The sequence below is a fragment of the Orcinus orca genome, chromosome 3 (assembly GCF_937001465.1).
Source record: "Orcinus orca chromosome 3, mOrcOrc1.1, whole genome shotgun sequence".
NCBI classification, from domain to species: domain Eukaryota; kingdom Metazoa; phylum Chordata; class Mammalia; order Artiodactyla; family Delphinidae; genus Orcinus; species Orcinus orca.
This window is the reverse complement of record NC_064561.1, coordinates 151,431,199-151,442,739: the sequence shown is the minus strand read 5'-3', so window position 1 is coordinate 151,442,739 and position 11,541 is coordinate 151,431,199. Positions and strand designations below refer to the sequence as shown.

At 44.1% G+C, this 11,541-nt stretch overlaps 1 protein-coding gene across 1 annotated transcript in view; it reads right to left on the bottom strand.

Moving 5' to 3' along the window:
- Nucleotides 1-2,098: 2,098 nt before the first annotated feature.
- Nucleotides 2,099-11,541, bottom strand: part of MROH2B (maestro heat like repeat family member 2B) — a 61,738-nt gene continuing 52,295 nt past the window's right edge. The window contains 6 exon segments of the mRNA XM_049707879.1: nt 2,099-4,254; nt 4,714-4,779; nt 5,813-5,915; nt 6,581-6,715; nt 7,051-7,206; nt 11,338-11,511. Of these exon segments, the coding sequence (XP_049563836.1) occupies nt 4,148-4,254; nt 4,714-4,779; nt 5,813-5,915; nt 6,581-6,715; nt 7,051-7,206; nt 11,338-11,511 (741 nt within the window). The 3' untranslated portion in view covers nt 2,099-4,147.

Here is an 11,541-nt window from a genome sequence, read left to right as displayed (position 1 = left end):
CAAATCTGTAATTTCTTCACGAGTTCTTGAACATAATTTTTCTCTGGAACTCTTTTTCCCTAAAACCCTCAGTAGGTCTCTCTGCCCCAAGTAACATGGCTGTGTTTGAACCATAGAGATGAACCATGGAGGCCAGTGGAGGACTGATGGAAAGAGAGGCATCAAGGGGGGGCGGGGGGCAACTCTTTGAGAGCGGAAGGTAGTGGTTGGGCGGCATTACGAGAAATAATTGCTGGGGAGAGCAAGTAGGTCTAAATTTCCCCTGTCACACAGCCTGACTGTGGCTTATTCTGTATGATAAGACAGCAAGTAAGAAGGCTGCGATGGGGAATTGCAGTCAGTAAGAGGCCGCCAGAGCAGCTGAGCTGGGATCCTCTGACTAGAGGGGCCGCCTTGTCTACATCCTCTCAAGAAGCGCAGCAACGTTCGCCGAGCCAGGAACGTGGCCACGTGGGGTAAGGATAATCAGCTGGCTTTATATGCAAGTCGCTGAGTTTATGTTAAAATTTGTGATTCTAAGAATACATTTGTTACTGTAAGGAACGGCACCAAGAAACGGAGGAGAGCTTAAACAAGCTTTATTTGGGAACGCTCCCGGGCGAGGTTCACTGGTCCGAGAGAAAGGCGCCAGAGAAGTCGCGCCCGGGCGAGGGTTTGGGCAGAATTTATAGGGGAAGAAGGGAAAGGGGTGTGGCGAATCCGGGAGGGCGCTGGGTATTCCTTATTTGGTGGTCTTTTTGGGTATCGTGGCACTATCTGGTGCCGGTTGCATCAGTCTTGGGACCATTAGTCCCGCCCCTCGAAAGGCGGGAAGGCTGGGCGGGGTGGAAAGTCCCCAGGTCAGTTCCTGGAACTGGGTGGTCCGGAAAGTCTCCAGGTCAGTTTCCGGAACTGGGTGGTCCGGAAAGTTTCGGTCTGATGCAAGCTGTGAGTCTGATTGCGTTCTCCTGCTTCGCCTTACAGTTACTATATACATTGTATAGTTAACATTTGCTTAAAAATGATTCTGTGCGGGGTTTCTGAGTGCTTTACATGTACATTAATACATTTAATCTTCACAATAGCACCTTGAGGTAGATAATTATGATCCCAATTTACAGATGTGGAAATTGAAGTACAGAGAGGTAAAATGATTTTACCAAGTCACACAGCTCGTAAGGGGTGAAGCTGGAATATGATAAAAAGAGACTCGGAAATTCTTGTCAGGGTGAATCCTTCCAAGATTAGGGTTTAGACAAAGATTTAGTTGTGATGCGTGTTTCGTGGGGCCATTCTACCTAATTTCCACAAAGCAATGATAAGGAAGGCTCTGCTGGTTGCTAGGATGGGTGGAGAGTAATAGTGGGGATGGATATATAAAGAAGTATCAGACAAGGTCTTGTGTCAGTGAATTTATACTTTTTGAGAACGTCCTATAGTTCTGCGTGGCTCAGCCCAAATTCTGTTACGACTCTTTGCGCCATGTTCTGATATCGTCTTGTGCAATACTGTAGCTACTAGTTACATATGGCTACTTAAACTTAAAATTAAAAGCTTAATTCCTCCGATGGACTAGCCACATTTCAAGTGTTCAGTTGCCACACGTGGCTAGTGGCCACCATATTGGCCAGTGCAGATATAGAACATTAACGTCATTGCAGAAAGTTCTATTGGAAATGTCATTTGACTTAAACCGCCAAAGAGGTCAACTAAACCTGCGTCTCTTGCCTTCTTTTTCTTGCTCTGTTTCATGTATGTTATGCTTGGGAATAGCTTCTGACTCCATTAAGAATTTAATCAAAGCCATCACCCAGAAAATACACCTATGCAATTCTGCACAGAAATCTGCATACAACTTTGAGTGGAATCACAGACTTTCTGTGTAATAGTTATCCACTGGTGCGTAGCAAATTACCTTAAAGCTTAGTGCCTTAAGACAACATGGATTTATTATCTCATACAGTTTTGTGGTTCAGGAATTCAGGAGTGGTTTAGCTTAGTGATTCCGGCCCAGGACTCCCGTTAGACTGCACTGGGGTTGCTTGATTTAGCAAATAAAAATATAAAATGCTCAGTTAAAATTGAATTTTAGAAAAATGATAAATAATTCTTTAGTGGAACTGTGCCGCATGCAATAATCAGGGCATACTTTTACTAAAAAAATTACTCATCGTTCACCTGAAATTCAAGTTTAATTGGGCAGTCTGTCTTTTATCCCATACTCCAGTCAGTGTGTCAACTGAGGCTTCAGTCATCTGAAGGCTTTACCCGGGGCTCATGGATCCATTTCCAAGATGGCTCATTAACGAGCCTAGTAAGTTAGCTCTGCTTGTTTGCAGGAGGCATCAGTTCTTGGCCACATGGACCTCTTTTTGGGCCACTTGAGTGTCCTAATGTTGGCAGCTGGCTTCCCCCAGAGTGAGTGATTCAAGAGAGTGCAATACGATGACCTTGGCTTGGAAGTTACAGTTACTTCCGAACTGTTGTATTGATTGCACAGGGCATTTCTGTTCACTGTGGGAGGGGGGTACGTAACCAACAGGAGGAATTTCTACACAGATGTCATAGAGTATAAGCTCCATGAGGGTAGAATTTTTCTCCTCAACGATTGTAGCCCCAGTGGCTATAACAGTGCTTTGTAGATTATAGGCAGTCAACAAATATTTGTTAAGTGAATGAATAAATGGGACTCTGGCCTAAAATCTCTGACCTAAAAGATTCCTTTGGTTCTTAAAATGTTTCGTAGAAAGAAAAGATGCTTTTCCAAAGAGCTTGGGGATGAAGGGGTTAGAATATAGGTAATAGGGATTTATAAAGAGGAACATCAGTTTAATAAGTTGCCGCTGTTTGAGTAAAGCATCCTAGAACTTGTTTGGAAAACTGGGGATCTTTGAAGAATGCACTAACCATTCTGTCTCTAGACTGCTGTTGTAATCTACAGATCCTCGACTTGAGCTGCAACATTTCCAGCCTCCAGCCAACCCTGCTTACTTCAGACTGGCCTCCACAATCCCAACTGGCTAGAGCCAATTCCTTAATATCCTGTTACTGTTTGTCCTGAATTCAGTGGTTTTTGTATACTGACAGACTCCTGGTTTTTCTCAAGTCTGAAGTTAAGGGGGGATTCTGTCAGCAGCCAAGGACCTCTCTGTTCAGTCCTGAACAGGTCTTTTCCTCCAATTGCATGGCTTGTCCCTATACTTGTGCTACTAAATGTATAAAGGTATATAGTTATGCCACCCCTTAGATTTTCTCTAATTATTTAACATGCAATGTTAAATACATTGCACCCTTAAAGCTGTCTGTCCATTTATCTTTATTTCAAAAATCTGAACAAAGGGCCAGCATATACTTGAGTTCAGTGTTTGAAATTTAAATGTCAATAAGATAAAAATAATAGCAAAAAAATAATGTTGCTCATGTATGATCCTGAAAGCGGTGGTGTTAAATGAGTCCCAGGCTCTGTGTTAGAAACTTCTTTGTCTGTACATGATTGCCTGTATGTAACCTTTCAGGTGTGCATTGTGAAAAAAGAGTGAAGAGTTATTGTTCAGATGCTACGAAGGTTAACACATGCGCACCCGCATACACACAGTTCAAAGGGATCAATGTTCTAGGATAAAAATGGAAAGGAAACTATGAGATTTAATAGAATGTCAGAAAGGGGCTTTTGTAGAAAAGTACCGGGCACAGTCTCGACACGTAAATTACAACTTAAGAACAGACAGGTTAAAGTTTGTCGTAAGACTGTTCTTTAGAGAGAAAAGAGTGTGAGTAATAAGCCAAAGCTGGCAAAGATATGAGACAAAAGGGCTCCGTGTGGGAAATGGCAGTGGTTCTCCTCTTAATGGCGGCAGAATTGTTTCATGTTCTGTCATTTTTTGATATCTGCTGGGATGTAAGCTTCCCAAGATAGAGGGCTGTCCTATGCAAAGCCATGGGGCTGTCACCGCTCAAATCACAAGTTATTCCTCAAGTGAATTGGTGGGCGTGGTTTTTGCTAACAGAAGCCACCAGGGAGAGCCTGGAGGGTAAGGAAGATACCACCACTTCAACATCCCCACACTAGGTGCCGTCTCGTTCCTCAAGATGTTGCAAGTTTGGGAGTTATGAGGATGAAGACAAGAGTCAGTTATAGAAAAGGCCTAGCGGTTTATTCCCTGATGGTTTACGGATGGATGCTCATCTCTCTGCACCTTCTCGAGAGGGTCTGCAAGGCAGCTTCGGCTGCTCTCTGGACACTCATACAGGGGTCTTTTCGAAGTGCTTGGAGCCCTGAAATGGAGAGAATAGCAATGTCCAGTGAATGAAGAAAGCCAAGGCCCAAGCTGTGCAGCACAGGAAGGCTCCCACTTAGGGTCAGTGCTGGGTGGGGCTCAGGCCCCCATGCTCACGTTTTACCCTAAGAGGTAGGATTTGGATCCACAAATTGAGCATTTATTTTAACACTGAGATAAGGGAAGAGAAGATCCTTGCCTTGTGAGCAGTAGGTTTATAAACAATTGGAAAATCGAAGTCTGTTGGGAATGATGCCTGCAGTGGGATGGAGCTGGGGGTCACCTTACACTCTGGAGAAATTCCAGTATCTAGGGAGCATCAGAGACGATTGGTAATGGGGTGCACGGCGATTTTACACTACGATTTTACGGCTGACATGGGACTTGGAGCAGCGTTAGTTCCTCTTTCTCTAAGAATGTAACAGTGCTCTGGGCAGAAGCTAGGGCTGGTACTCGCGTGTGGTCAGCTGTTCTCTGTCTATTCACTCCACATATTGGTAGGTCAAATTGAGAACAATGGCATCTAAAATCAACAGGAGAGAAAGTTACTGATTTCACTGTAGAGGAACAGGCCACGGAAAGCAGGTCGGGGCACACTGCACCTGGTAAGAAGTTAAGTGATCTAGCTAGTGAATGCACAAGCTATAGACTCCCTTTGCACCCCCAGGATGATGTGAGGGTGATGTCTATGGGGTCTTGAGTGCCACGTCTGGAAATGGTCCCTCACCCACCATGTATTTGGGAAAACTCACACCGTGTCCTCCAGGGGGCGCCAGTTGTCAGGGTTTCAAACGTGAATAAGCTATGGTCCCTGTCTTCCAAAAAGTTACAGTGTAGTTAGGGGGATCCTCTACATGATCCAGTAAGAGTCCTTAGGTTTTAACTCAATCTTAAATGTGGCCAACCAAGTGGGCCTGTTTGCTGGGGGCTGGATTAGTTGGAATGGGTTTCATGATAAGACTTAGAATTTCCTAATAGAAGGATCCTCAGAGAGTCACTTACTTTCCTCTTTTATTTTATAGATCAGACAGAGAGGCAGCACAGAGAAATTAAGTGACTTGTCCAGAATCACACAGCAGAGCCAAGGTCCGCTGGTCTCCACGCCCACACACTTTCCACTAGTATCACATTGCTGCTAAAGCTCTCAGCTCGAACTGAGCTTAGAAGGTTGACTGTGGTTTATATTAAGGGATGATGCAAAGGAAAACACTTAGGCAGGGGCAGCAGGCTTGGATCAAAGACTTGGGGAAAAGAAGGAGCAATGACTTGGAACCAGAAGAAGCATGAAGGACCCAGTAGGGAGAATGGTCTGATGGAAAGAAAGTGAGTGTTGGCAATTCAGAAGCTGTTACTGTAAGTCTGCAAAGAGAACAGGTTCTTTTGAGGGAAGATGTTGTAAGATGTAAAATGAATTCTTTCTGGCTTTCCTGTTCTTTTTTTTTTTTTTTTTGGTCTTCCCAGTCATATCGGCATTCACGCTGGGGTAGCTTCCAGGCAAAGCAAAACTGGATGGCAGAGAGCAGACCTGTGAGTGGAGAGCGTGGACGTGCCCTCACCTGTGAGTTTGGTGCCCACGCTCCTGATCAGCTCCCAGCTGCTGCTGAAGAAGGTGAATGAGTGTGTGTGGAGGATCCACAGGATTTCTTGGTTTTTCTTTGCCTGGAAGAGTGTGTGTTACAAAGAGGGCCACTGAAAGGGGGAGGGGGGAGGGGAGGGAAGGGCTGGAAGTTTGGGGTAGCTGATGCAAACTCATATATAGGATGGATAAACAACGAGGTCCTACTGTATAGCACAGGGAACTGTATTCAATATCCTGTGATAAACCATAATAGAAAAGAATATATATATGTAAAATTGAGTCACTTTGCTGTACAGCAGAAATTAACACAGTAATGTAAAGTATAGTTGTATACTTCAATAAAATTAAAAAAGAAAAGAGGGCAACTGAGAAGCAACACTTTACGAAATTCAGCATCCTATAGGCCCTTTAGATGTGTGCTCACATCTAAAGGAGTGAGCACGCATACAGCCATTAATTGTTCTGTTGGAAGGTGTGTTATGGCTAGTTCATTCTAAATTTAATCAGGGTGGCACTGGGGCTTATAGGGCTAATCAACAGATGAGTTTCAGGAATCGAGAACAGATCCCAGTGGGGACTTGGGGACAGAGCAGAAGGTGATGTGACAGGATACCCAGAATCACTGCTGTCCTTCTCAGATGGTTCTGGCTCTGGCTGGGATTCCTTGCTATGCTCTTTGCCTTCTGGGATTTGCCTGGACTCTTGGCCTGCATTTTTTTGGAAGCAGCACCTACTGCACACTCACCAGCTTCACACAGAATTGCCTGTAGAAATCCCTGGCCCTTGGTAGATCCTGACCATCAAGGAGATGATCTAATACCCCATAGAGTTCCTGGAGGCCCAGAAAAGGAATGCAGATGATCAGGACATCACGGCAAGCCTGAAAAACAGCTTCCTGCAACACAGTCCATAATGTTGGCTCCCCTTCCAGATGGGAAGACACACTGACTGGTTGTGTGTTGGGAAAGGAGCAGTAAAAGTCAGTGATGTGAGGGCTTTACAGTCAGTGCTGCCACCTTCCCAGTTTCAAAGATGGAAGCGCAAACTCGGGAAGTGATGGCAAAAAAGCACCCAGGATGGGAAAATTGGTTTTCAGGTTCATTTGCGAGTGGTGCCTTCAGACCTGGCTTCCGGTCCAGCTAGACCGGGCTTCCCGGCACCCTCTCGGCCATGGGGAGAGGAGGAGGTGCAGGTGTCTGTACAAGGGCCGCTTACAGTTCTAATCCTGGGATTGGGATCCCAGAGGTGGAGAAGGAACGAAATCATGCTCTTTTTTATTTCTTCAGCAAAAAAAATCTTCCACCTTCTTCCTGTTAGGGATGCCAGATTCTCAAATAAGAGGACGGCAGTCAGCCTCACATCATCCTGCTCCTGTGCTGACAGATACGTGTTGTGGGTGAGTCCTCCACACAGGCCATTCCCAGCTGGTACCCCTACCTTACCCGCCCTTTCCCACTTCCGTAGAGGCAGGCTGGAGCCCTGGCGCACCTTTGGCATAGCCCCTGGTTGTCCCAAGAATGCCTTTCGTTTCCCAGCAGCTCTCTACCCACATGACATGAATTTAGAGCTGGAGACTTGGTTTCTGACTCTGACGAGCTAGTGGGGAAATGTGACCACAGGAGTAATAAACAGGGGGTGCTGGCAGCACAAGGCCGGGGAGGGCGCTTGTTTGTTCTGTGCTTTGTACAAATTAGCCTGATTGCGTCATTAGCCTGGAGTTATGGGGCCTCTGATCTAAATTGCCCAAGGCCTAGGACTCTTCTCCAGGATCCCAAATACTTTCCAAAGGGATTCCAGGAAGCTCAGAAATGTGGGCCTTGTGTCTGAGAGAGAGAGAGCAGATAAACAAGTGCTTAGCCCTACTCTTGTGTGTGAAGTTATGGAACTGCCTTGCTTGTTGTCCAGGAGGGTGGGCAGTGCTTTTTAGTAAAAGATGAAGGATGTATGTGATCTGAAGAGGAACCAGAGTATGGCAATGCTTTTTAGAGCCAAAGGGTAAGGTGGTGGAGAAAGATGGCCTTCTATTATCTCAGACACTTCGTTGATATGGTTCAGAGTTCTGGTGAATTTTCTGGAAGTATTCTTTTTTTTTGGGGGGTATCTAGAAAACTAGTTTCAAATACCCGTAGAAAGGCAGAGGGATGAGAGGAAAAGCCATTCTGAGTAGCAGAATATTATTTATTTATTTAAAAAATAAAAAAAAATTTTTTTGGCTGTGCCTCGCGGCATGCAGGATCTTAGTTCTCTGACCAGGGATCGAACCCATGCCCACTGCAGTGGAAGCGCAGAGCCCTAACCACTGGACCACCAGGGAATTCCCCAGAATATTATTCAGATTAGCAACAAACAAGGGCCAATAAAAAAGCACTCCTATGAATATGAGGGGGAGAAGATAGAGGAGTTTATTTCAATGGCAAAATAAAATGTGTGAGAAGTGGGCACATACACAAAAATGCCATGAAAATGGAAGTTAACAAAGATCTTCCATAAAAGAATAAAGATGGCTTGTTAGGAAAAGGCTAGAAAAGTTAATTGAATAACATGAGATGTGACCTCATAGAAGGGAAATGTAAGTAGAACTGTTCTTTAAATGTACTAGGAGTAAGGTCAAGGTATATATTTTAAAGATCTCTTTTTAGAAAAAGAAAGCAAACCAGTAACAAAGTATCTAAAAGGTAGAGAGGTATTTACTTAAAAAGAGTCCTCTGAATTTTCTAAAATCAAAGACCTAATGATAGGTCAAGGGAGAATCAACCAATTGGGATGATGAAAAAACGGAAAAGAGAAGGGGTAAAGTGTTTTGGGTGCTGGGAGAGATATTAAAGTTTTACTCAGGTGCCAGCGTGGGAAATAGCAGTGAGCAGGTCCTAGAGCATGGGACAGCAGCCAATATTTTCTGTTCTACCACTTTTTCAAAGTGTAGCCATATTTTTAGATTTTCAACAAAGTACTTAAATATTGAAGAGAAGAAAGGGAAAACTTAGAGATTACAGAATTGTATGCTTAATCTACAGAAAAATATAGGGGCAAAGTATCATAGTTGAATATATTTGCAGAAAGAGAGCGTTATAGGACTGTAAATAGCATGTCATGACTAAGACTCAATTTTTGTCAAACTTTACGTTTATGCAAATGTGATGAAATCGATACCTATTAGGAATGCGAAAGGTCTAACCTAACAACCAGATAGATTTTAGCTGTTTTTTTTTTTCTTATGCATTACGACTGAGAAATATTCTCTTGACCACAAAACTTGTAGATTGACTTGTGATTATTGGAGGCTCAGATCCAAGAGAGTTACTATCATTGGATCAGCAAAAGTCCAGGGAAACCTAACAGATGGGGCTCTGTAGGGCTGACTTTAACCCTTTGTTGTTAAAGATTGTCATCAATTATTTGTGTAATGAAAAAAAGAACATATTCATTATTTTACAGAAGATACTATATTGAGTGAGAGCCCAGTAAGTATTTTTGGGGACAAGATGAGAATTAAAAGTAAATATTGGTACACTGGAGAAAATAGTTGGAAAACAGCAGAACGCTGCTCTCAAAGGCCAGGTTTAGGCTAGTACACAAACAAGAGAAACTGAAAAATACAATGCTGGAGGACGTTTGACTGAGGGCGAGTGTTGCAGACTGCAGTCTGGAGGTTGGTGTAGTTAATAAATTGCTAAAGAGTCAGGAAGAAAGGGCAAGATTAAAAAAATTTGGAGTGAATAAATAGGAAAAGATTAGATTTGAGAGGCAATTTTTCTTTAGATTCTATTTAATACTTCTCAGGTCTCATTTAGGGATACAACACAGTCACTGGCTTGTAAAATATTTAAGGAGCTGAAAAATTAGGTTTATGGTAAATAATGAAGGAAATAAGGACTTATCAGTCTGGAGACTATCAGGTGAATAGGTAATTTAATAAAGCCTTAATGTTTAAGAAGGATGCATTGGAGGAGGCAGCCAGAAATTTCCATCTCCTCTGACCACATAACAGGAGCAGGCAGGTTTAGATCACAAAAAATAGGTTTAAGTTAGATATGAAATAGATTTTTTACATTGATGTCAGTGAATAAACCAAAACGAAATAATAAAATCTGGTTTCCCAGAAGGTATAAAGAAAAATGACCTTCCTTTGCCTAGGATTGTTGTTGACTGATCTTTTTTTGCGGTACGTGGGCCTCTCACTGTTGTGGCCTCTCCCGCTGCGGAGCACAGGCTCTGGACGCGCAGGCTCAGCGGCCATGGCTCACGGGCCCAGCCGCTCCGCGGCATGTGGGATCTTCGCGGACCGGGGCACAAACCCGTGTCCCCTGCATCGGCAGGCGAATTCTCAACCACTGCGCCACCAGGAAAGCCCGACTGATCTTTTTTTAAATGAGGGCTATAAACCATGTCAGGGGTTGACAAATTTTTTCTGTAAAAGGCCAAACAGTGAATAATTTAGACTTTGCGGGCCACACGGTTTCTGTAACAACTAATCAGCTCTGCGGGACGAAGTGTGAAAGCTGCCATAGATAATATGTAACCAATGAGCATGGCTGTGTTCCAATAACACTTCATTTACAAAAAGATGCTCCAGGTCGAATTTGGCCGATGAGCCATGGGGCAGTATACTGACTCCTGGATGAAATCAACTGTGCGAGCATTTTGAGTCTTTGAAATCTTGCACGTGGAAAAGGTAGTGTTGGAGGCAATAACATCTAGCCCTGTAGGGAGTACTGTCATAAGCTGTGTACCCCCAACAGCAGACTTTCTTTTTCCTTTTTATGAATTTTTGAACTTTATTTATTTTTTATACAGCAGCTTATTAGTTCTCTATTTTATACATATTAGTGTATATATGTCCATCCCAATCTCCCAGTTCATCCCCCCGACCCCCTGTTTCCCGCCTTGGTGTCCATACGTCTGTTCTCTACATCTGTGTCTCCATTTGTACCCTGCAAACCGGTTCATCCCAACAGCAGACTTTGAGATGGGGATTTAGGTGTAAGTCACTTATCTGGGAGGTGGGCCCAGGAAGCATGATAGGCAAGAGAGGAGAGCTACGAAAGGGAACATTAGTGAGTGTGGTACCCCTATGGGCAAGTGGAGCACCATCCTTCTGAGGGGTGAGGAAGCCAGGGAGTTTATCTACAAACTCTCTTTTCTTGTTGTTTGAGGGTCCTTTCCCAACACATCCGGCCCACCTTGCTCAAACCAATCATGATTCCTGGGCCAGAGCATACCCTCAGGCAGACACACAGGAAGCCAACAGGCTGCACAGGAATTGAACAGGTGACTTCTGGGGCAGGTGATCTCTGGGGCAGGTGACCTCTGGGGCAGGTGATCTGTGGGACAGGTGATCCCTGGGATAGGTGACCTCTGGGGCAGGTGATTTCTAGGGCAGGCCAAGGCATGCAAATGGACACCAAACTGGTCTGCTACAAGCACTACCTGAACCTCTTTCTGCTATAAGCACTACCTGCACTCACTTCTGGGGAGGGAAGATTCCTGAACAGGCTCACTTACGTCTTCAAAGAAGGTTCTTGTTTGCAGCACTATTTCTTTGAAGTAGAAGCTTACATCTCAGTCTGTGAGCAGCTCCAGGATCTTTTTTAGAGCCTTCAAACTTTCACAGACGACCTCGGTGCGGGCCAGGTGATAGAGGCCTCTGACGATAGATTCTAACTTTATCTGCTTGTGCTTCTTTACTATTTTGAAATAAGGTCTCTT